Source organism: Opisthocomus hoazin, chromosome 11 (assembly GCF_030867145.1).
Source record: "Opisthocomus hoazin isolate bOpiHoa1 chromosome 11, bOpiHoa1.hap1, whole genome shotgun sequence".
In the NCBI taxonomy this organism is placed as follows: Eukaryota; Metazoa; Chordata; class Aves; order Opisthocomiformes; family Opisthocomidae; genus Opisthocomus; species Opisthocomus hoazin.
Window position 1 is genome coordinate 20,197,071 of NC_134424.1, and position 26,231 is coordinate 20,223,301.

At 36.1% G+C, this 26,231-nt stretch overlaps 2 protein-coding genes across 3 annotated transcripts in view; one reads left to right on the forward strand and one right to left on the reverse strand.

The window, feature by feature from the left end:
- Positions 1-26,231, reverse strand: part of CENPP (centromere protein P) — a 146,107-nt gene that overhangs the window by 25,342 nt on the left and 94,534 nt on the right. The window lies entirely within an intron of this gene.
- ECM2 (extracellular matrix protein 2) lies at positions 5,127-25,731 on the forward strand. Its single transcript, XM_009937443.2, has 10 exons — positions 5,127-5,189; positions 8,250-8,572; positions 13,517-13,705; positions 15,000-15,476; positions 15,798-15,913; positions 17,456-17,591; positions 18,882-19,039; positions 20,906-21,045; positions 22,168-22,494; positions 23,271-25,731. Exons 2-10 carry the CDS (start codon positions 8,275-8,277, stop codon positions 23,476-23,478), a joined length of 2,049 nt encoding a protein of 682 aa, XP_009935745.1. The 5' UTR covers positions 5,127-5,189; positions 8,250-8,274; the 3' UTR covers positions 23,479-25,731.

A 26,231-nucleotide genomic window follows, 5' to 3' on the forward strand; every position in this document is an offset into this window, starting at 1 on the left:
GTAACTTTGCAACACCAAAGAGACTACAAAGCACAGCTCTTCATGGAGGTGCGTCCTTGGAAGGATGAGAGATAAAGAAAAAATTGTGTAAACTCGGTCCTTGATGCCTTTCAGAACCAACTGAAGAAAAACCCATCCTGAATTCAATCTTCACCCTGCTTTGAGCAGCAGGTTGGACCAGATGACATACATGATCTGAGCACACTCATACAGTAAGTTAAGAAGGTAATTTAAGCAATACTGTAAGTTATCATCGGCTGTCTACAATAAAAGCATTCTTTCATCTACTCTGATAAGCTAGGTTATACCTAGCATTAAATTGTCTCAGTGAAGGCTATTCCTGTTCTATTCACATGTTTTGTTTGGCCATTATGCAGATAAAAGATTGTATTTTTAAAAGTGTGATGTAGAACTGAAGTTTCAGGGTCTCTGTAAGCTGTGATCATAAAGTTACTTCAACTCTTCTTTCTATAGTCATGTATCATCTCTCCAGTTTCCACTCTTAAACTGACCAATACCAGATGCTTAACTTCTCAACTTTGCTTAAGAATTTTTATTTTATTTTACTCTTTTAAGATCTCCTCCCATCTATTCTTTCAGCCTGCTGGCTTTCTTTGATGACTTACACTTCAGACATTTTCTAGATGATTAAGAAACAGATGTTACTCCTCCTCAGTTTCAGCATGCTCCATGTATTTAAGTGGCCTTTCAGACAGAATTTGAAAATCTATAAGCTATTTTCAACATCACAGATACTATTATATTAACTTATACATTAATTTTATGCCCCCTCTGAGATTTAGAACAGAGCTGCAGTAGCGAACATAAGTTTTTCCTCCCACCATTCATTCCTGTAGGAAAAAGCTGAATTGATAAAAAGAAAAATAACAATAGTACTATTGTCCACTGCCCAACACTTGTCCATGCTATGAAAGAAAAGAACCTAGTGATGCCCTCAGAAAATTCAGAAAAGTTAGAATTTAATGTTGCGGAGAAGCAATGTAGAAAGCCATGCTTAGAGGATGAAGAAAAAGCAGCAGCAGCAAAAGACTCCTTTTGTCACTCACACTTTGGAAGCAATTCTGTAAGATCACAAAATACTATTCTCTAGTTCATAAACATTGTTGTCTTCCCTCGTGGTATAGGAGATGATGTCACAAGTAGACAAGTTTTACCTGTTATTACTGTCTGAGGAAATGACTGCAAACACAAGCAGAGGAGAGCAATACGTTATTGATGTTATATGTAGTTCCAAAACTAAATCTCTGTGGGAATCTGTTGGATATATACATCATCTAAAGTTTGTGCTTCAATTCATCCTCTGCCAAGAACACTAATACCTAAAGAAGCCAAATTTTTTGTACAAAAGGCTATAGTTACACTAACCACTGAGGTGAACAAGTTCTGTTGGGGTAGCAGAATAAAGTATCATGCTGTTGGCTCCATTTTGCCATAACTAGGCAGCTTCACGATATGGAGATAAGGTATATTCACACGACATGGCTAGCTTAAAAAACGCACTTGCTTTTATGCACTTCCCTAGTATAGTTTTTAAAAGATTCTAATTCATTTCATTTCTACTTAATGTGGCAACATATCAGAAAACTCAAGCAGAAATAGTGAGCCAATTATAATTACTAGAAATACCTAAAATCAAAAAAATACTTTATACCAGTATAAGGGTCCAGGAGTGTTGCTACCTTAACTCATGGGACCCTTTATGTTCACAGAAGCAAGATTTAGATCAGTGTTTGAAAATCTTTTTGACAAAGAAATAGAAAACAAATTTATTTAAATTGTATTGAATTGCTTAAAAATCTGTTTCCACTATTGGTTGTCATCTAACAGGTAGAGTTAGAGATGTTACAAAAATCTGCTGTAACCGCTACAAACAAGCCTGACGTCACCCTAAATTCTAACCCCTCTTTTTCACTGAAGAAGATTTCCTTGAATAATTTCCACTGGATAATTTCAGCAAAGTAAGAGGGAAAGCCTTGTTCCTCTACAAATAACAAGCTATAAGGAAAAGAGATCAGCCTAGATTTTATGAAGAATCCACGCCAAAGGCTCCAGGCTTCCACACACATTTCACACATCCTATGGCTCTTGCTCAAGACACTAAGCAACAGTGCTCCTGTGGCAGTTTGCCATGAGGTATAAAACAATAAAAAGTTATTTTAATTATTAGTCACTGCTATTTACACTTTGTCCCTTCTCTCTTTGAAAGAGACCATTCCACATTAAGGCATCTTAATAGACAATAACATGGCATTGCACAACTCCTTCAAACGACCAGCCATGCATATGGCATAGATAAGCACAACAGTACTTACAGATGAAGCCAATACTGGCAACTTGCTCTGCTCCCAGAGTGAATTACTCACATAAACACTATAAATATTAGATCCATGAGGCTGATGCAATGTTTTTCACTCAAACGGCAATTACCTGAACTGCACATGTCTGAAATAATTTGCAAGGCCATCCTAGTTTGAGGTATTAGCTGAATATAAAGTATTTTTCCTTTAGTTATTATGACAGGCAAGTTTGCATGGAAGATTTTAATGTAAATACCAATATTAAAACAATATTTAATTATTACTCATACATATATTTAAATCTTATTGGAAGGCAGCAGACGTCAATTTGCAGCTACTACTTTTACAAATTAAAAAAACCCCAAATCCTCCAGGTATCAGGTAACCATGGGACACTCTCATTAACAGCTCCTACAATTTTCAAACATTACTGTTCATTGTAGGAAAGCGGAATGTCATTTTCATGAAAAGGGAGCTTACGTCTTTGCAGATCCCTCAGATTGTCTTTATTTCTTCCTTAACAAAAGCTGAGGAAAAGATAAGCAAGGGCCCCACAGGTGTTCTGTTTCATACTAATGACATCTACTACTAAGATCACAAGGCCACACTCTTACGCCAGGTAACTAGAGGGATGAAGGAGAAGAACAAACTAGATTATTGGCTTAGTACAAGAGACTTTTGTTCAGATACTTTAACTTTAGTGTCTGTAATAGATATGCCAGATGGCACCCGATACATACAGGAGAAACTATTTTGGCACTCATATTAAAGGAGAACAGCGATTTAAAGGTGGCTGCAAGGAAGGCTAAACATGGATACCACCAGAACTATAATGCCTCCAGGACTTTAACTCACATATTAGAAGCAGTAACATTATCAGACGAAGGCTTTGCTTACCAGCAATTGCTTTCTGTGCAAAACCCAGACTATGGAATACATATAAATCATCTCAGATCCTTAAAATCAGCAAGCCTTGTGCCTCACTGCTCATGCTAAAGTACCTGTTTTAGAGAAGTCTATATATTGATTCAGTAACCCTGTAAGAGATCCTTCAGCCTGTGTAGAGGATGCAGGATTTTCACTGTACGATCTAGCAGAGGAGACAAGACGGTGTCCCACCCAGTTCTGGAAAGCTGCTGGACAGATGTTGACCTTTCAAAAAATACAGAGACAACATAACCTAAAAAAGTCCAGCTTTTAGAGTTTGCTAAAATTCACCAATCAGAGATGTCACATCCAAAGGAGACGCATTAAACCAGAGTTTCACGTGAGCAAAGGCTGGCCAGATCCACCTTACTGGCCTACTAGCAGGCAATCTTGTGTCCCAGCTAGGCAGGCCTTCTGGAGATGTGTGCCTGATCACTGTCAGAAGCCGATCCTGAGACAGCGATCAGCAGCGTAAGAAGCCACATTTAAACATACAATGAAGTGAATGCTGTCACTTTTGTCTCTAATAAATACACCATCATTTAAATACATAAAGTCTTTTTTTACCTGACATGCACAACCATGAGAAGATGATCTAATTTGCTATTTTTTGCCCACTTGTCCTATTGTTGCCTCACCCTTTACAAATCAATGCTTTTAGCACAGGTACTGAACATGCTCTCTCATTTCAGGTGCTAGCCCCATTTGTTAAGTATAACTATCTCCCTTCTTTTTAGCAGCTCCAGATAAACTATGAAAGTTTAGTATTTCTTCTTCTGACTTTGCAAAGCGAACCACAGCAGAAACTGAATGACTATTTTAAGAGACAACGTGCTTTCCCAGTATCTTCCCACCACATACCGGCTGACAATTATGGTTAACTCAATGGTTATACCATTCCATGACTATCTGTCCAAACATTTCTCGGAGGATGAATTCAAGCAAACAACAAATTTTTAATGTCAGAAGAACTCAGACAACTCCATCTATCAGGTAACTGTCATTTCTGAAGCTTAGCAGACTCAGCATTTCCTCCAGCACTGATGCTCTGCAGAAGCTCTGTGGTGGGATGAAGGAAGAGGCTCTGCTGGCACACAAAGGACTTGTGGTAACGTACCCTACCGTTATTATTCCCTCCCTTCACCACCCCCCCCCACCTCCCATACTCAGATTACTAACTTCACTGCAGTTTCTGCAGAGCTGGGCTTCAGGATCATGTTTCAGGATGTAATTAGCCTTACAAAAAAATGAAGGGAAAATCCTTCAGTCATTTTATTTTCCATGCATAAGCTACAACTTATGGTGAAATCATTGCTGTAAATGAACAAAAGAAAAATTTTCCGTGCTAAAACGTCAACAGAAAGATTGCTGCTTATAGATTATAGGCTATACTGGCATGAGTGGATTAAGAAAATATGAATTGAAGAAAAAAGCTCTAATTTTAATAAATGTTTTTATGTTAAGGTTATGCTTGCCAAAATGCATTATCTCTGTAAAATAATAAATCTACATTAAAATCATGCCACCTGGAAACTAAATTTCTAAACACATAAAACAGAACTGAATAAAATACACCTTTTTCGTGTCCTTTGAAAACACTCCATTTTCCTGCTCCTTATGCAACTCTACGTCCTGCAAGAGAATTTCCAGCTGTGCCCTGTCAGCCTACGGACCAAACATATTGTGCTGCTTTTCATTTTCCTGAAGTGAGCTTTTTAGTTCTCCGAGAAACAGTATTAGCTGATTCTCTGCACACAGAACACAACAGCGCTTCGTCCCCAGGGAAAGAAGCTATTTCAGACTTAACTAAGGAATCATCTAACACGCTTCAACAATCCCTACTGTTTCTCTGTTTGCTTTAAAGATATCACTGTGATTTTGTTTCATTTGCAACTGGAGACTAAATGACACCAAGCAGAATCTGCTATTAGGTTAGATTACAAGGTAAAATGTTTTAAATTTTAAATTACTGCTTAAAGCATGGTGTTGAATGGCGTAAACTACATGTTAACTTTGCAAATATGTATGAAATAGTATTAGCTATATTTAGCAATAACGAACATAAATGCTTTTCTAGATAAAGTATGCAAAACCAGTTGATCTGCTTTTTGTTTGGTATGAATGTTTGCCACACACTTCAAGCTTAAACTAACTGAAAGTGCAATTAGTTTTGCTGGTATGCCTAAATGTAACTCATTTCTATGCAATAAATTTAAAGCAGAGTATGTGAAAAATCTTGGTAAATCACTTTAACACCTCTGTATCATGAGAAATAACCTTGCATCTTAGAAACATGCTTGAATTTAGACTGAATAGTTTAAGATAGATTATTTAATAAATTCTGATATTCTGGTGTTTCTGTTGGGTCACTGCTTTAAAAATTAACTCTTTCCATTGACATAATAGCAAAATGACAGATACTGAACTTACTGAAGATAAACATTTTGAAAGCTACAAACTACTGAACACATTACATGATAAAAGTAAAGGTAATACAGATGCTTACGCATACTATGCCTGATCTAAACACTTATGGGTAAAATCAAAAAAGGTATAGCAATGCAGCCATGTTAAGAGTATCTGGCAATGTAAAGATGTAATAATTTCATTACATTAGCTATCTATAATTTTGTTTTGATACGTAACTAATTATTACAAAAGTCATACAAGTTGAGTAGGTTGAATTTTCCCCAAATTAAAAGCTGGCTGGCCCTATGCTTCCTGATAGATAATCTGAGCATTCCAGTCATGGGCAGTAAAGGCCCAATGCACATGAGGCTCTTTTTCTTGTGTGACATTCACAATTTGGGCCTGAAAATGTGAGACAGTCCTTATTAAATAAGCCAAGGAAAGAAACTTAGAAATGTAGCTCAGCATTTTCATGCAAGGAACACCATTTGGTTAAAAGTGGCAGTATTAAGCTTTCAGTACTGAAGAGTTCACTTGGTGTGAAAATACTGCATGCAAAAGCACATATATGAACAGAATTAGTTTACAAAGACATATTAATGGGGGGGTATTTTTTTTTAAATTGGTATTTTATAATTTCACTTTAAAATAATTCAATTTACTATAGAGTTTTACTCTATATTGAAGTTAACAGCAAAAATCCAAGACATCGTTTGTGCAAGAAATGTAATGTAATTCACCCTGTACCATTCCCTGACTTGTATAAATAAATGCATAGAGAATGGAAAAGTATTTCAGTCATGCCATCATATACCTCTGGTCACAGGAAGAAATGGCTAAATGTTAAAAATCACAAATGTAACATAGCAGCATTGTAACTACATAGCTATGGCATTATTATAAAGTATACTATAAAAATGTGACCATAATTCAGATGTCATTAACTCAATAGAATGAATATACATGTTCAGGACATTTTCTTTGTATATTCAGTTTTCCCTAAGGGCTCTTTGCGTGTTTCATTCAAACTTGTAGAACAGAGGTTTACTGTGTAATTTTATAGCCAGTCATTACCACGCAAGTAAGTTAGAAACCAAAAATATTAGGTCGTTTTTCCTGCAAGCTGAGGTACAATGAAATAAGCACTTTCTGAAAAAGAACAGACATCATCAATGCAGAGCACAAGCTTCTGCATTATTTGATATGTTAACTAACAGTAATTTCTGTAAATAAAAGGCCGGTATGAAGTCTACATAGCATTTTGGAATAACTGATTACTAACGTGTAGAAAGCAGAAAACTGAAGTCTGGATTAATTTCAGAACCCTGCTATTACATGAGACATTATGTGGATTTGTAAGAGACGCTTGCATCTCAAATTCCCTTTATAGGGGAATAAAATATTAGCTTAACAAAATTCTGCAAATTAATATATGTATATTTTCTAAAATTAAATATTCGAACACAAACTACAATATTAGAAAGAAGTAAAACCACACTGTTTTAAGCTTATTTACTGCCAACTTCCCATTTCAAAACACAATATGAGAATTATGCCATGGAAAGCATGAAAAACGTGCAATCACGTGCCTTATGTTAAAGAAAAGTCAGGCAACTTGTACCAAAAACTTCACCTATTATATAAATCAGAAGATACCAAGATGCACAAACTTTTAAAAACATCTGATTCAGGCAAAAACCCAGCTCAAGTTCCTGAAATACTACTATCCTGTATTTATACAATATAAGTAACTACAATAAGACTAACTCCAAAGTGGAAGACTTCCTGTAAAGCCAGACTGATGAACATTAATAAAAAGCATTTTTTTAATCCCCTCAAGACTTCCTTAGAGAAGAACCATGGACATACTATAAGCCTTGTCTTGGGCACAAAGACTAAGTGCTCTAAGTCTCAAGTTCTTCACCAGTTCTCAACATCACAAGAATACTTGTGTCTTCAGACTCTATCGCCTCAGTTAAAATAGGCCACAGGACAAGAGGATTTCCTTTTTGAAAGAATCATGCCACCAGATCTATGACAAATCATTAGTAACTCTGGACATGCACAGCCTTATTTCCACACTGATTTAGCCATTGCTGGATCTGCTTTCCATGCATCCTCCTGAACCTTGGCTGCTCTGCTTTGGAATGCCACCTATCGGTGACCGTAAAAGTAATTCTTCTGTCATAAGCATAAAACGGCTCAAGATATATAGTCATTTACAATTTCTTAGAAAGCAAATGCAGAACAGAACCCATTTTAGATCAACCTTTTTTAGACTACCTACACTTAATAAAACCTTCCACTAGAAAAGCAGATGTGGCATTTCCCAAATAGTGCTACTGTGATCAAACTTCCAAAAGGTCTCCTCTGCTGCAGAACTAAAAAGATTCTGCTAAAAAGGAGGGTCGGCAGAGAGCCACAAAACTAAAATTGCTTACTTTAGGTCTCACGGGGCAATATCTTTCCAAGACGAAGCTTGGTTGTATTGACCTACCAGATATTGGTCCACCTGCTTTGAAAAGCGCACCATATGACTGACATAATCCTAAAAGCTCTCTTGGTATCTAATTTTCCTCTTTTTTCCCATTCCAGGATACTTTCTGAGAGACGCAGAAACATGCAGGCTACATCATCATTAGTCTATTATTTCCTGCTTGTGTCTCTGTGCATTGATTTTTCTCAAAATGAAACTAATGCACTCCTCGGGAGGCAAAGGAGAAGAACGCACCATGGAGGATTGCGAAGGAGCTCCTCAGCAGGGCACAGGTCCCCGAGACAGCCAAGGATGAAGCTTCCAGCTCCAGTCTCTGTAGTACCCAGCATACCTCTTATTAATATCGATGACGGTGTTATGGGAGTATTTGACTCTCTCATAGGTTTGGGTGGACATGAATCTAGTTACAGTGTCTTACCAGGTAAGAATGAAGTCCCTCTACTATTTAGAGCGGGCTGATTTTTCTCTTGATTTCAAATGAAATGTATAAACTCACGAAAGCTTTATTTTAGCTCTACTTGCAGCACGTACTGAAATAAAACTCAATTACCTTTTTGCTAACCTACTTTTGTCGCCTTTTATAATAATTTTGTGGTTAGCATATGAAGCATTTTAATTGTCTATGCTTAAGTCTTACAGAGAATCCTGCTTTGCCAGTTAACAGTAATAATTTCTGTAATTTTTCTGCATTTTTATTTCATCTTAACTAATAAAAATTTTGTTGTGATATTTTCATAACATCATATGGGTAGCAAGTTTGAACGCCATTTTGAAGAATTTCTTGCTCAATATATCTCCTAAGTCAATTATCATTTCACTGAGACCCTAACACCAATAACACCAGTGTTATTTAAAATGGATTTAAGTTATTTTCTTGTTATATTTTTGAAAAGCAGCATTCAAACTATGTCTACACACAGTATTCAGGAATAGTTCTTTATTTTCTAAATAAATTAATAACACACAGTAATAGTTGCAATGTGAAACTTACATTGCAAACAAGACCCTCAAGATGGAAAACTAAGCTAAGAGAGAAAAACAGCACTCATGACATGCTCCATCTTTATCAAGAACTTGGATTTGTTTAGAAGTTTAACAATATAATTTATACAAAATAGCCTTTTTGGTGATCTAGAGCTTTTCACATTGCTGCACTAAATGTATTTTCTAGTTTTTGAAGGACATGTAGGGAAGAGGATTTGATGTCTTAAGAAACAAACAAACAAAAAGCGTAATTTCATTGATCTTTATTGAAATCTGCCTTGGTAATCCTAACAGACCTCTCTACAGTCTCCTCAAAGAATGCAAGACTAGACAGGGATCGAGAACTACGAGTTGTTAAGTGTCTATTTGGTCCTCAGTGCAAAGAGAGAACTCCTTCTATAGGATGCTTGTGATTTCATGTTCAATATCACAAATGGGAAGTAATGACTCACAAAACAGGAAATTCACAATTCAGATTCACAAGAGTCTGAAAATCAGACATCCTTCTGAACATAAGAACTTCTGGATACTATCAGTATTTTTCAATGTTGAAACCTCAGTTATTAACCAATTGAAAATTACTGAGATGCTGTAACAATTTCTTTTCAGAGAAAGAGATTCAAAGGTTGAAAAAAAGACACTGGGATGTTGTGAGGAACCAATACAGGGTCGTGTCTACTCTATAGCTCATAAAGAGATAGATACTTCCATTCCAGCACTAAGAGACCACCTACTGAGTAAAATCATCATATGCAGTTTTATGAAAAAAATAAGAATGTCCTGATTACCACTGTTCTACATAAAGTGATAATAATCTATTTTTCTAAGCAGAAAGTTAAGCCTTTTAGTGTGTCACACAAGAGAAATGACCACTAGGTTAATAGGTGTCAACTTAAATGGCAAAACATACTTTAGTCACATTTTCTTAACAATTACTATTTGTTATGAGTCCTTACTTTCAGAAAGGCTGAACCACGTCAAATATTTTTATGCAAGGGGTTTTAATGGGAAAACTAGCAAAACTCTTGACTATAGCATTTCTAGTGTGTACTACAATATTATTCTTATAATTCATACTACTAATGTCAAACCTTTAAATTAAAAATATTTTAAAAATTAAACAGAGGAAAATACTACATAAATAGCATACAATTCATGTAAGATATTCCAGTCTCTCTGTCAGAGACCATCAGTCATACTGAAATTATGCATGGTTCTTCCTCCCTCCCCACCCCGTTTGTTTCCTTCTATCTGGACTTGCATCCAAAAGCTGAGCTAAAACCACTGAACTCATTTTATTTGGAACTTCATGCTGAATTTACACCATATTTCCAAAGGTTAAAAGTCCTGTGCTCATCTGCCAAAGACTTCAACCACAAGGTATTTTTTAGTCTAGCTTTTAATGTTCAAAATTTTTTCAAGGTAATGTCAGATTTGGAAAAAACAGAGCCTATTAAATAATAGAACACTACTATTAATCATGATTCAGAATAGAAGTAAACGTAATCCAAAACTTAGTTTTCATTCTCCTAGCTACTCATTTTGCTCTCAGTAGCCTAAAACACAATTTACAGATATCATATGCAGGATGAAAATTAACAGTTAAATAGAGGTTTAACAGTAACCAGACATATCTCCTTCCTCCAAATAAAAAATTATGCAAACCATTTAAATTAAATCAAACAGTTCACCACAACATAAGGTAATTTGCAGTTGTTTGTGCTTTACAGACTACAGTCTGCCCATTAAGCACTGCAGAAGATTTTTTATTTCTGATCTCTCTTAAACCTCAGTTTTCCCTGCTCGTACCCCCATCCTGAAGTTCTTCAGTGGACAGGAAGGTTAAGGAACATCTGAATGCAGTCTTTACTGTCTCACAGGGGCTATGTGAATTCCAACAGAATGCCAAATAGCAGTTCTGCAAGGCAATAAAAGGACACCTCTTTGCTTTCGCGCACACACACTTGCCCTGTCTTTTTAAATAACTCTCCTGTACACAGAAAACAAGATAATTTGTTAAAGAAGTCTGCAGAGACCAAGGCCTGATCACCCATATCTTTATGCAGATACAGTCTAGTAGCTGAAACAAAGAATTTAAGGAAGCACAGAAGAATTTCAATCTCAAGCGTCTGGAACAGCTGACATCTTATTGTTTAACATGAGAAAGTGCAGTGTTCTTTTTGTGTTTCCTTTGGAGATTATTGAAAAGAAATATTGTGGCTTCATGGCAAGCACATAAAAACCAGAACTCAGGATCCAGCAAACAGCTGGATTACAGATACCTGGGTAGAATGACAAAGGACTTACAGCCAGCTAACATTTGGCCTGGGCTAACTCATCTCCTCCTTCAGTTAACATGGCTTGAGCACTGGAGCGCACCTTTACGTGGCTGAAACAACGCACACATATCCTGCACCTCTGAAAAAATAAGATAGAACTGTTCAAAAAATTAGTCTCTCCCCCTTCCCATCCTGAGAGTAACTTAAATCAAAAGAGTATTCTTTAAAATAAAAGGACTATAGAGGAGGACCCAAGCAGGATGATTCTGACAGTTAATCTTTATTCTAGATAAACAGTTCATATCCAATGGTCTTCAAATAGAAGGGCAAAGGAATACCTTTGTCATGAAGCTGAGAGTAGGGCTGCCTTGAAAGACTTTGCAAAATGTCTGATTTTGAGTCAAGTATTATTCCAGAGACATTTCAAACCAAATATTTACAATAGTCTTGTCAGGATATTTAGAGACTATCCTGAATACTCTTCCCTTTAAAACAGAACAACAAAGCATGGACCAGGGCAGAGTGTGGGAAAACAAACCCTGCAAACAATCCCTTCAAAGACAATTTGTCTATCGCAAATGAAAGTCTCTTGCATGTAAACTCAATTGAGAGAAGATTTTTCCACTGTACTGGACAACCTTCATCTGAAAGAGGATGTCAAACCAAATAGGAAAAGAGGAAAATTTTATTTATACACAGGAAAGTAGAAAGTAACATAGAAATGGGTTTTCAGCTTGAAACAAATACTTCAGCAATGCATTCTTACATTAATTAGAGGAAAACGAAGGTGTGTAGGGAGATTCTCAACAGATTCAGAGGTACGCTCAAAAATAGGAGAAAATTTGCATGGAATGAAGAATCTCAACCTTGGCTTTCCTTCTTGCAAAAAACCCAAAAAATGCTGAAGCACAGTGTTTATCCTGGAGTCTGGATGAGAACTGCCCAGGGAAACTTTTGCTGAGGTAGTCTCCATCACTGGAAGGAGAGCGCGACTTGGAACAGTTTCCTTCCCAAGTCTTTACGCTCTCCAAACAACTCGCCTACTGAATATCTGAGTATAGCTTACAAAATAAATCTCTTCTACATTTCTCTCTGAAAATTTTGACTGTCACCCTGGGGAAATCTAAATTTTTTTGTAGATTCATGTCCAGAAACTTTGGAGACGAAGTATTTATTAGCACAAGTTGTTCTTTCTTGCTACTTTCTTAGGAGTTTTTTTCAGATAAAGCAAGTTACAGGGAAGAGGAGATATGTTTGCCATCTTACCAGTCATTACAGAACAGACTTTACTTCCACTAAGCCTGTGAACAGTCACTATAAAGTGAATATTGTTACCTTGTCAGTTACACAGAGCCTTAACAAAACTTTCTCCTTTAATGTGCAAGATATTAGCAAAGATGTCTAGTGCACAAGAGAGAAACAGAAGGGGGTCAGGAAAAAAATATTCTCAAGTTCTGCACGATTTATTTTCATTCCATTGTGATGAAGAAAACTTCTGCTTCTTTCCCAACTGTGTCTATGCACAGCTTTCATTGAGATCTGCAATTTCTGCTTTCCATTTCTAAGAGCAGAGAGGAAAGAGGAGCTGCCATGTAAAAGGCCCTTAGAAACTCACCATCTAGATTTAATTTTCCCATTTTAGGAATATCTCTGAACTCAAATAATTCAAGAGCTTTTCCAGAGGACAAAGCCAGTAAGTGTCATCATCAGCTGGCTAGAAGAGGGGGAAATGAACTATTATGACAACTGTCTGAAATAGAGGGAGCAGACAATTAGGGGCATAGAGAACCTACACCCAGTTTTCACTGTGAAGCCGTAAGCAGGTAACAGCTACATACAAATTAATTGTGTGCCTCCCTCCGATTGCCTTCACAGCTGAGAGGCCAAGAACCAAACAGGGACTGGAGACTACTAAAAAGCTGAAGAAAACACAACTATGAAAAATAAGAAATAAGGATAAGATACTTAGAATAGGGTGTATTTTACATATTTTCAAAATGAGAACAGAATAGTAGTGCTTCCTTCCAAGGTTTTAAATCAACACTGTTGGGTTTCTTTCAGTTTAAGCTATTTAACTCCAATTTTCTATTTTCTATTTTCAGGAAAGAACGGGCACTGCACAGCTAATGGGATGATTATGTACGATAAAGCCGTCTGGTCTCCCAAGCCCTGCATTACCTGTCTCTGTTCAAAAGGAGAAGTGATATGTGATACAACCATGTGCCACCCTCTGAAATGTCCCAAAACTATTATACCTGCAGGAGAATGCTGCCCAGTTTGTTCTGATACAGGTACAGTACACCATAATACTTTCATTATTTTAAAACTACTAACACGGTCATTATCCTTTCCTAGAGAAAACAAGTCCTGAATTACATGATAAGAGCAGGTCTTCATAATTTCTACTCAAGTTCACTTCAGTTTCTTAGAGTACACTGGCTGTTAGATGAGTTTGATATAATATTTAAAGAAAAGATGTTAAGTATACAATAGTAAAGGTAACTATATTTCTTTTTTATTTTCCCCTTTCTGCTTCTTCCCTCCTACCTTTACAAACTTCTGGTAAATGTATGAAGAAAGAACATGCAGTTACATTTTATATCCCACTTTCATTTACAAAGGATCAATCGATAACTACTAGCCATTATTAGTGTATTAGACATACATAATAAACATCAAACAGTTTACAGACTGGTAGTGTAAAAACATGCAGCTATTTGATACAAATGAAAAGAAGAAAGTCAACTCAAGAGGAACAACTGAACTGCAATCTTTCTGCTTCTTCATAAAATTTTAAACAAAATCAGTATCTTCAAAAAGAAAAGGAATGGAGGAAATGAAGCTGAAATGTGATTTCCTTCCCCCACTCCCAATACCCTAAGTCTGCAAAGTACTGAACTTAACCTCCTCTTACCGTAAAAACATTATTTAGCCTCCTGTATGTGTGCATCTAGGGGAGACACAAATGGACTGAGTAGAGATGTCACAGAAATTAACTGTAGAACTAAATGTCATGTTTATTGAATAAATTAAACTCCTTTTATTTGAATTGCCCTGTTATGCGAGTAAAAACTGCATTTTGGTAATGGAGGTAACCCATTTCCCTGGTGAGCTTCCCATCTGCAGCCATCTCTACACCTGACAGTCCCTTGCACAGGAGAACAAGTCTTAACCTTTGTGAATTGTATTCAAATTATCTTCCTCCCACTCCCAGACACATTATTTATCCTCTTCAGACACCTTCATCCACACAAAAACCTAATTAATATAGGAGTTCAAAAAGGAAGTTAATGCAGGCTGTATTAATTTTTTTCCCTTTTTTCTGGCGTTGCAATGATTCATACCTGTCTACAAACTGTTCTGTATGATTGGCTTAATCATTTCTCACTCAAAGCATGTCTCTTCTGTCAAGCACTAATATAAGACCATACGTTCATTCTTTCATATAATATTTTAAGGGGAATACTATTCTTCTGTAGTTACCATAATTTTACTATATGAGAGGAACAATGTGTACTAAAACTTTAGTTTCACGTCCTCTTATCAGACAACTTTTTTGTTGTTGTTCCCATTGCCTCTGGTTAGCCTCCTCTTTGGATCGAAGTATTATTTCAGTGGATGACACAAGTGAGTTGTCCGGTGATTCTCCAGAGCCCAATAACCTTGACAGCGCCAACGTATTGTCATCAGCACATACTCAAACAGAAAAAGATGAACAGCTTCAAACAGAAGTGGTAGACTTTAAAGAGGGTCGTAAAAAGAATGAAAAGAAAAGAAAAAGGAAAGGAAAAAAAAATCGACAGAAGTATAAAGTCCATCACAGGGAAAAGAAGCCTATCACAAGAAAGGGAGCTGCAGAAGAAGAAATACAATATGAAAGTGATGAAGATGATGGTATTTTCAGAATGCCAGCTCATTTCCCAATTCCTGTTCCACCCATAGAAGCACCTCCTTTACCATCTGGATGTTCCACCTCGGACACCACAGTAAGCTGCATCAACGCCAAACTTACACAAATACCACCGATCTCTGATCCTGATCTAACAAGTCTAGACCTTGCAGGTAAATAATAGGTCTACTCTGCACAATCTTTCTCATGAAGTAGCATTATCCATTCTCAAATGCAGTCTACAGTACCGTTAATACTTTGTTGTTCCTTACCATAGAAATGTATTAGAATGAATTTTACAGCTAAGCCTCTAAAACAATAAATCAAAAATGTTAGACTTGCTTACTAGTGTTTAAATACTAATATGAATATATCTACACACAATTACTGTACATAATACAACCATTTTTGTAATATATTTTTCATGTACATTACTACACAACTCAGATGCATACTGTACTTCATCATAACTGTTTTCTTGAATTCTGTCCTAGGAAATAGTATCACTACTATCTCAGATGAAGCATTCAATGGGATACCTAATTTGGAATGGATTGATCTGAGTAAAAATAACATTACCTCTCCTGGCATAGGTCCACAAGCATTCAAAGTAAGAAAGCCTAACTTCTCTACTTACCTAGGACTAATTATTGCTTATGCTTTTCAGTCTATGGATCTAAAACAGTTTGCACTGAGTACGAGTAACTACTGTATAATTACAATACAATTAAACCTGGCTATTTCAAGAAACCTCACATCATAATCAAGAATATCTAGTTTTTTGAATGACATTCACCAAGTATTAAATGTTAAACAACACAATTGACACAATTTTCTCATCTTTTATCAGTTGAATTTGAGAGACTGCAGAACTGAAGGGCTCATATTCCATTAACAACACCTGGGATACTCAGGCACAACATCTGTAAATTTATGTATCATTGTTCTCACTACATTTGCTCTGTAAAGCTAACGCTCTTGCATTCCCAAAAAGATCTGCCTATGCCAGGTCTTGCTACAAAAATCCACTTAATAGCAGTTCACGTCATCAGCTGTATGCTTATTGTTGACAATCTTTAGTGAGAAACTTTCGAGCATAGCTGCATACTAAAAGAACAGCTTTCTCATACAATAGTCCAAGAACCTTTCTATATTCATTTCTTTTCTTGTAATGGGAATTTGCATGGTAATAGGCTGTTCAAGCACTTCTATATATTCCTCATCTGAAGACAGAATAGTCTCGTAATTCCTCACACAAGCAAGTACATACAGGTAGTAATTCAAGTGTGGAAGTAAGGCATCAAGGCCTTGTTTTTTCAGGCAAGATGAACACAGAAAGCATATGAACAACACATCAAATTATCACAGTATGTTTTCCATTTCGTTTCCTGCCATATGCAATCAGTTCTCTTGTAGGACGTTCTGTATACCACCTCCCTCCATACAACACAAATAGCTTTGGCTAATTTCAAAGGATTTCAGTTCCTACAACTCCTATGAAATGGAGAGACAGACCAGCAAGGTGTCTCAATCATCACATAAATTTTAGTGAGGCTTCGATCACACCAGGCAGTTAAGGCAGAACTGGAGGAAAGCAGGCTTCAGTGGATCCACTGCAAAAACAACTCGACCTTTTGAAGAAATGCTCACTACTGCATGATTACTGATGTGCATGTATCAAAATTAAGCTATATACTATGCTTGAGAAAAGTACATTCGCTGATCTACTGCAAACTATTCATTTGCTCACAAATGAAAAGCATAAATGCATAATCTAGAAATGTATGTACATTGAACTCCTAAATACTGCAGTAACATAGTAAGGCAATACCTACATGACTCAAAGACAGCAGCAGTAACACAAATAGTTATGACTGGATAGCTGCAGGATGGCCATGTGAAACATTGATGTGCTCTTCTGGTTACACATGACACTAACTGGCACCTTTGTTAAGAGTATAAAGAAACCAATTAATTAGACCAATAGCAGAAAAACATTTTTTACTCAAAACACTGGATGCTAGCACACTGCTGCTGAAAATCTTCACAACACGTGTGTTTAAGAAAATGTTAACTATGATTAAACTTTATGTTTAACTACATATTTTACACCTTGATAATCTAAGTTCTCTTTTTCATCCCTATGATTAAGATCCTAAAAAAGCTAAAACGTTTGTATTTGGATGGAAATAAGCTGGTACATATTCCCTCTGAATTGCCATCAACTTTGGAAGAAATAAAAATAAATGACAACCACCTTCATGCCATTGATGAAGACGGCTTACAAGGTATTTAGACAATGCATATTGATTATATGAAAAGATTAAAATAAATTTGAAAAGCAGAATGTTCAACCAAATGCATCCTGTTAAATATAACCAGAAAAATAATTGCTAGCTTTTAAGTGCCATGTTTTCAAAAGGCAACAAAAGCTGAAAGATTTGCATGAAAAAGTTTTTTTAAATTATATTTTGCCGCCTTCTGCAACTGCTACTCTCCCAAAGACGCTTATATTTAAGCTTACTAAGTAGAAATGGATTCGATATATGTTGGAGAACCTGCTCTCCTGACCCATAACCTGATTGCTTTATCTTTGGTGAAACTATATTCATTATTTTGGAAATTGTATGAAAGTGAACAGAATTTGATGTGCATGAAAAACAAGGCAGAATATAATTAGAGTAAACCATGATCATTTTAAGACAAGCTAAACATGGGCTGATAAAAATCCCCCACCATTTATGTCATCATTTGACTGACTTTATTGCTCCTTCTCCTCTCCTGCCAAAAGGATCCCCATGGAAACTGGATCAGTGTAGTGATACAGCTCTCTATGGAGCAATATAAACGCTTGAGCTAAGATAAAGGAAATGTAGGCCAAGGGCTACAAGAGCCTTTTAGTTTAAAAATGATCAAACTGCACTGTTAGGAGGAGTTATACAAAGCTTCGGGGGGGGGGGGGGAAGTTAGTTGGATTATTTTTGAATGAGGAATTTATTACTATGAAATAGTATTTCTTGCTTACATACACTGATCAACACTGGTTTCTTCTGCGGCCTGCATCTGGACAGCTGAGCAGGAGGAACAGTATAATCCGTGAAGGGTTCTCAACACAGAACAGTAAGTGACTGAAAGGAGTAAAGCAGGGAGGGGAAGATACGAGCCTGAAGAAAGGGTAAGATACCCATTATCACGTAGGTGACTGGAGACCCATGGAGGTCACTGGGCAACTGCACAAAGGTCAGCACCCACGAAGCATTCCAAACATCATCCGCACACAGCCATGGAGTGATAAGGCCCAAATGTTAGCACTACCTGCAAGTCTCACAGCTCCCTTCTTTTAATTTCTAAGTGGGAGAGAAAGCTACAAATAAAGCTCTAATCAATCTCTAAAGTTCTACAAACTAATAAAAAATGTAATCTATGATTATGAGATAATAAGTGAAAAGCCTTTCACTACACTTCTTCGATGCTGTGAACTGACCCAAGTAATGTTTAAGACAGTTAAATTTTAAACATGCATTTTAATAAGATACAAGATGGCAATAACTAACAGGAATTCCAACATTTTCCCCCAGATTTAAAGAACTTGGTCACCTTGGAATTAGAAGGAAATAAACTCAGTGAAGCAAATGTCAGTCCCTTGGCCTTTTATCCTTTGAAAAGTCTCTCTTATTTGCGACTGGGAAGAAATAAATTCAGAATTATCCCACAAGGTCTTCCTGCCACTCTTGAGGTAAAAAACTAAAACAACCAACCCAATCAAAAAAACCAAAGAAACCAAGCAAGCTTAATTTTTCCAGACATTTTCATCATCTTGCTTTTCTACTTACTGCCTTACTATCATCAAGTAGAGACAAAATTAAACTTTATAAATTTGGTTCTAGATAGATTAATTTTTATTCCTAAATCATGACTCCAAGAAATTTACTTACACATCATCTCTATCCCAAAAGGTATCTTTTAAGTCTGAATTTATCTAGTACTGTCTCACAAAATAGTATAGCCTGCAACTTCTGTCTGTTCATTTACACACCATTCACATAACACTCCTAATACAGATACTGTCTTGGTGCAAAAACATTGTGAACTTTGGGTTACCATGCAGAATAAAGTTCACGAGACAGCAACAAGAATAATAAGAGATACAGAAAACCTTCATAATGAAAGACTAAAGGAACCAAGACTGTCTACTCTGTAGAGATGCCTATATCTAACCATCCTCTTGCTGTTTTGGCCGGTCGAAATCTCCGTTTCCCTGGTTTTCCAAACCTTTGCTGAATTTCACCTTGTTTGAGTGTCTCATTGGGGGTGTCTAAACATTTTCCCTGAGCAGTTTTCTCATTCCCTGATTTTTTAATCAAGAAATTTCTTCTTTTGGTAGTCTCCCATCCCATTCCTCTGCCATTCCTCAGAAATTGAATGTGATTTGTTGCGGCGGTTTGGTTTGGGGTTTTTTAGGGATGCTATCTGGATATTTTCTTCCTCCTTTTCAATCTGTCTAGTTTCATTCTCTGCTTACCTCAGTCTTTACTTCAAAGATAATTCTTGCTATCTATTAATTTCAACCATCTCTTGTGAGTCTATCTTTCCTTTTGCTCTTTCTCATTTCAGTGTCCTTGTATTTATCTCCTTTTATCCTTGGGATCTTGCATAATCTGAAATGCGACTGGGGGCGGCGGGGGAAGAAAAAATAAATCTAGCAAAACTAACAGTATCTTTTCTGTAACATTAGCTTCTTCTGCAGCGACTGCCTGCAGCTTTTCTTCACCGTAATGTTCTTCTACTACCCATTCACTCATACCTTAGATTGTTCTTTTTTTCACTTCACATCCCTCCTTCATGAAACATGAACACCTGGCAAGGTTTTCTACATCTGCTTTGGGAACCGTTAATTTTAAACCAACACCTTAAATAAATTCACAAACAATGATTATCAGGCTATGAAGCTGCCTTTAACTTTTCCCAAAGCCCTCCTCTACAGGCCCTAAATTCTGTTTTAGGTCCTACATATATTTCAGTCATTGCTCCAATTTTATTTCACATCATATTTATCCTACATTACAAGCCATTATCATGAACTTAATCTGTGTAAAACACGCAGTTTTGATGTGTTGCAGACTCACAGCACTGAGTTTTGTAAAACATTAACATTTTATATTCCTACAAGTTTGAAAGATTCAAAGCTCAGAAGAGCACAGAAAAATATTAAGAAAGCAAAACTCTTAATATTTTTCTCACTAATAGCTTTCCCAGACAAAAAAAATTAACATCTTGTCAATCTCATCACTGTCACATTATATGCTCTTACACTGTACAACTTCAGGCAAGACAAAAGATACAACTGTTTTTCTATTTGAACTTTCAAAGCAATCTGTATTCTCACAAATGAGAAAACAAAACAAATGCTTTGAAAAACTGCATTTCTGAAAGTCACGCTACAGCTACAAACTGACTCTGATCAGATTCTTATTTCTTTATCCAGAAATTAATGGGTATATCAGGTAATATGGAGGACAGGTAATAGCTACATTTTTATTTTGCAGTGGGCAAGAACAACATATTTTGCTTTCATAAATTTTCCTTCCAAACGCACTTACAGGAGTTATACCTTGAAAATAATCAAATTGAAGAAGTGTCAGAAATTTGCTTTAATCATACAAGAAACATAAATGTCATTGTGCTAAAGCATAACAAATTAGAAGAGCACAGAATAGCACCTTTGGCTTGGATCAACCAAGAGTAAGTACGAATCATTTAAAATATAATTATTGTATTTTTCTCTGTCATTAGTGAGTCAGATAATGAAATAAATATTTGCAATTCATTACTTTTAACTTGAAATTGTGCTTGACTTTTGATTCGCTTGTTTTCCTTAGCTAATTTGTCTTAATTTTCTTTGCTTAAATTGTATAATCTAGGAAGTACTGTCGGCTTTAAAACAAAAATATCTTATTCCTTAAATCTGTACTGTATTAACATAAAAATCTAAATAGTTTTCTGCCCATCTTATCAATAATTCTACATACAATTATACAATAAATTGGGATTAGTATATCATTATCTCACAGGTAATTTAAAAATAATTGAATATTGGCTTAGCCTTATTTCCCCTTAGATTAAAAATTACAGAAGTAAATAAGATGAAGGGAAGACTGCACAGACATATTGTGTAAGAGTAGAATATAAGCAGAAAAGGCAATGAGAATGAGAGAAGCGAACGACATTACTCCTTTTGATTCTTCTGGTAAATGATTTGCTAAGCTACATGGGGTACCTTGCCATAACCATCAGCTGCAGCCCTGTCACTTGATATCTGGATTTGTAAACTGCTTAATCTGAAACTGAGCACGCTACTACTAACAGCTTCTGTCATCTCTGCGAGTGAAGCATGTTCGAATTCTTCTAAAGGAGCCATTCACAAAACAATTCCATTTCAAATGGGTTTTAGAATAAAATTTAAAAATCCACGTCAATGAGGTAATCACTAAAGTCCCAAGATTATTATGTGTTTTCCAGTGTAACTCGTTATTGCAGTTCAGCAATGCTTATCAATCACAAATTAGTCCCTCGGGTTTCCTCTATTCAACCTTCTCTCTGTACTCATTACCGTCAATTTCTTCCCATCAACAGATTTATTGTGCTTGATTGATATTTAATGACTTCAATTCTTCCTATTCCTAGAGTAATTATGCATGACCATGTTCCATAAAATGCATTCTGTTCCATTAACAGAAACAAATTTCGCCTTGAAATTTAGTTTCCTTGTAATCATGTTTAGCATTATTTTGTACACAACGTAGCATTAACAATGCAGCATGCTATAATGCTTTAATCCCCTTTTTTTTCCCTCCTTTAATGCAGGAATTTGGAATCAATCGATCTCTCTTATAACAAGTTATATCATGTTCCCTCCTACCTGCCAAAATCTTTACTACATCTGATACTTATAGGAAATCAGATTGAAAGAATCCCAGGATATGTCTTTGGTCACATAGAGCCAGGGCTGGAGTATCTTTACCTGTCCTTTAACAAGCTTACTGATGATGGAATAGATCCAGTATCATTTTTTGGAGCGTATCACTCTCTGAGAGAGTTGTTTTTGGATCACAACGAATTAAAGTCTGTACCATTTGGAATTGACGAAATGAGAAAACTACGTTTTCTAAGACTGAACAATAATAAAATAAGGTAATTTCCAAGCTCTTTGTTACATTAATGGCATTACAATAAATGTCCTAAGACATGCTTTGTTTTAAGAACTTTTTACTCTTAAGCAATTCTTTTTTTGAAAAGTTCTGAAGGAGGAGCTCTATCCTGCATTTTCTGCTGCAGTATTTCTGCATATAATAGGAGAAAAGTGAGATCTCACCCTTCCTCACAGTTCTTGAAAAGGCTCACAAAGATGCTGCGTACGAGTTTGCTGCAGGAAATTCACCAGTAATCCTGCTTGGGCCACACGTCTGCCAGGGCAGCTACAGTTTGACAGGCACAGCACTGTCCCAGCTTCTTCTGTTCTTGGACCAGAGCCCACGCTGGTTACAAAAGCACTGGAAGGTGTCACCAGCTGCTGCTGATCACAGACAGTGGCCTCTCACCAGGCTTCAGCAGCCCCAGTTATGAAGTTAGGCGTGCTCTCTAGTTCCTTGGTACTGCTTACAAAGCAAAGGAATGATTGACAGAGGAGCTGATGTGTGTTGTCCAGAAAGTTTTCATTCAGCAACACTTGGCAATACTTTCCTCGGGAAAACTAAGTATATGATACAAATGAGGAAAAAAATGCAAGGAGAGAATTTTAAAAAGAATGACTTGTAAAAGTCCTCAATAAATACATTACTGAGAAAATTTAACCGACTGATTAAGTTAATCTTTTCAAATCTCTAAATAAACAGCATCTCTAAAATAAGCTATGATCTTATGAGTTATTCTTGAATAATTAAAATGTAATTCCTCCCACAATGTCACAGGACAGTCGCTCCAGAACGCATCTGCAGGACTCGTAACAGTGATGATGATGTTCATGACAACAGCGAAGAGGAGGCGAATGAAGAGTCACGTTTGGAACACGTTCATCTTGAAAACAACTATATCAATACAAGACAGCTATCACCGCATGCCTTTTCATGCATAAGATCCTACTGCAGTGTTGTTCTTAAGCCACAGAAGACCGAATAAACACCCAACTTCTGCATTGTAACCCCTGTCTCTAGAAACACAGATTTATTTATTCTCTGCTACTAACAGGTCTGCTTATTTCCAATTTAAACCCTTCTTACTACTATAAATAAGATACAGTATATTATATACTGAAGGAAGGTAGCAGTGTATTCCTTAATATTGTTTCATTATAAACACATTAAATGTAAATATAGCTCAAGATTATGTCATAAACTTTTATTTCTATTGACAGAAACTCGACTTAAACACAGTAGATCAGACTGTGCCCCCAGATACACCTCTGCAAGATCAGACCTCAGAAAACAAGAATATAACTAAACCCTCAACTAGGTCCTGTCTTATCTGATTAACTGAATTTAAATCATTTTAAAGGTACCATCAGCTTTTAAAATGATACAAACAAAAGTCCTTGAGCTATGAACATTTTAGCAGCGCAAGGATCAAATTTCTGAAAATAAACAGTGTGCTGGATTTTCTACCAAACACTTTGCAGTGAATAAAATCTCTTCCAACTGAAATTTCATGGAAAAAGTATTAAATTGTTTGGTTTAGAGACATGACCCTGAAAACTCATCAGATTCTATGTTTGAATATAGGGAGCTAGAGGAATGAGCAATTAGTTTCTATATGGATGCCTTTTTTTTTTTTAACAAAGTGTACCTGAAATTTTTTATATATAAATAAAAACCCCTCAGAGAGCAGTAGGTTCCATGCATTTGTACAATACTTAGTTTGCTAGCTTTTTATACTGTATAAGGTAAGGATCATATTGCCCATTTAGGGGACTACTTAGACTTTCTTGAAACTATACAATATTCAGTTCTTTGGAAGCTTCTAGCCAGTCATAAATCGCCACTTCAGAGACAATGTTGATAAAGCAGTTTCAGTAATTCATTTGATATGAATGTCTGCTTAGGTATACAACAGTAAGTTTATAAATAGACCTGCTTCCCTAGACAGGAGTTCAGTGTCTTGAAAATTTTTTTTTTAATGTTTGAGTTCAAGTAAAAGAAACACTTTTAATCTTCTGCTCCAGATTTTATTATTATATTCTTTCTCTAAAGTGGCCAAAAAATTGATAACAAGTAGTTGATACTTTTATTTTAAAGAATGATTTCAATAAAAATTGAAAGTAATTCCAACATATTTCATATTTCTTGAATTCTACAGTGCTTTCTTGTGACAGTAGGCTGGTGGTAGGAAATGTTCACAGATCACTGGCAAGTCATTATTCTTCATACAATTACTTTCCACTTTCTCCTGGGCTATGCTATGAGGCATTAAAAAAAAAAAAAAAAAAAAAGTACTCTGTTTTCTTCCATACTATAGGTACGCTGCCTGATCATTTCTTCTTCAGAATGGATCAGAACAAAGGATGAAACAACTTAATGCAGGGACTGACTTGTTTAAAGGCATATAAAAGCTGTAAGCAACTGCACATCACAAAACCTTCTAAGGACACACATTAACTACTGAACTGTAACTTCATGGCCCTCGCTCTGGACGCGACTGTTTCACTATGCATCGCCCACACGCCCCAACCCACTGCCAACGGACACGTCATATAATCAGCATACGCCTACTGTTCACACAACATTTAACAGTGAAGGATCTCCAAATATTTTTTTTTGCAAATTACAGACAGCATATATGAACACCAGAGGTTTTTTTCTCTGAAGCTATACAGCCACAGTAAAAACAAAGCCACATTGTTCTATCTCAAAGTTGTCTCTAACTCAAACAAACTATTACCTGCAAGGCACAATGGTACTTCATCTGCAGTGAGTCAAAATATAACGTATTTCTGGTAAGAAACAATCCTAAGATTTGTGGATTTCTGTAAAAAGATTGCTTTGGATATTTTGGTTGTTAAAGTACGGTCAGAAATCATACCGTAGTGATTTGCTAAGTTTGGTAAAGAATGCTGAAATCAATAGTCTGAGTTTTTATGCACAATGTTCTGTTTTGGGTGATTTGATTTCATTGCTTGTGCACTTTCAACATTTGATTCCTTCCTTCCTTTTGACTTTGGATAATGTTTCTTTGTCTTTGTCAAACACTATTAAGTTCCCAAACTACTGCTCTGAGAAACTAAAAAACCTAAATTATTAAAATGAATACTTTAGTCTATTGCTAAATAACTTCTGACTTCGCAACACTGCTGAGCAGTGCTTTCAGAAGCTTTACTAAGCATTTTGAGTACAGAGACTGACCCAAGGAGGGAAATCCAGCTAAACAAGCTGCTGTATTACACCTTTTTATGCATACTTATAATAAATATAAGCAAAACACCACATATTGTTGTAATTCTTTTCACTCAAATAGAATACTTTTCCTGTCAAAACATTCAGATTTATTTTATAAGACTCACTAGAAAACCTCCACTGGATTCACATTGGATAACACCGCTAAAATACAGACGACTAAAGATTTATTGTGACCATTAACATACTTTTTCTCCAACATATGCTTTTTCATTTTTAAGGTGTCATAAAAGTTCATTTAATGCAAGTCATTTGTCTAAGATTTTTCCTTTGGTGATTTAATACAATGACTATCAAGCTTGTCTGAAATTATGCTGTGATACGTTGTTCCTACAAGAAGCACTTGATACATAACATAACACGACCTAAAATTACGATGCAAACATAATGCCACAGTAGTGAAACACAGAAACTGAAGGAAAAACATTTTGGAATTGGAACACAACAGTAGCAGAGGCAGAAGACCAAGAAGAAGAAAGAAACCAA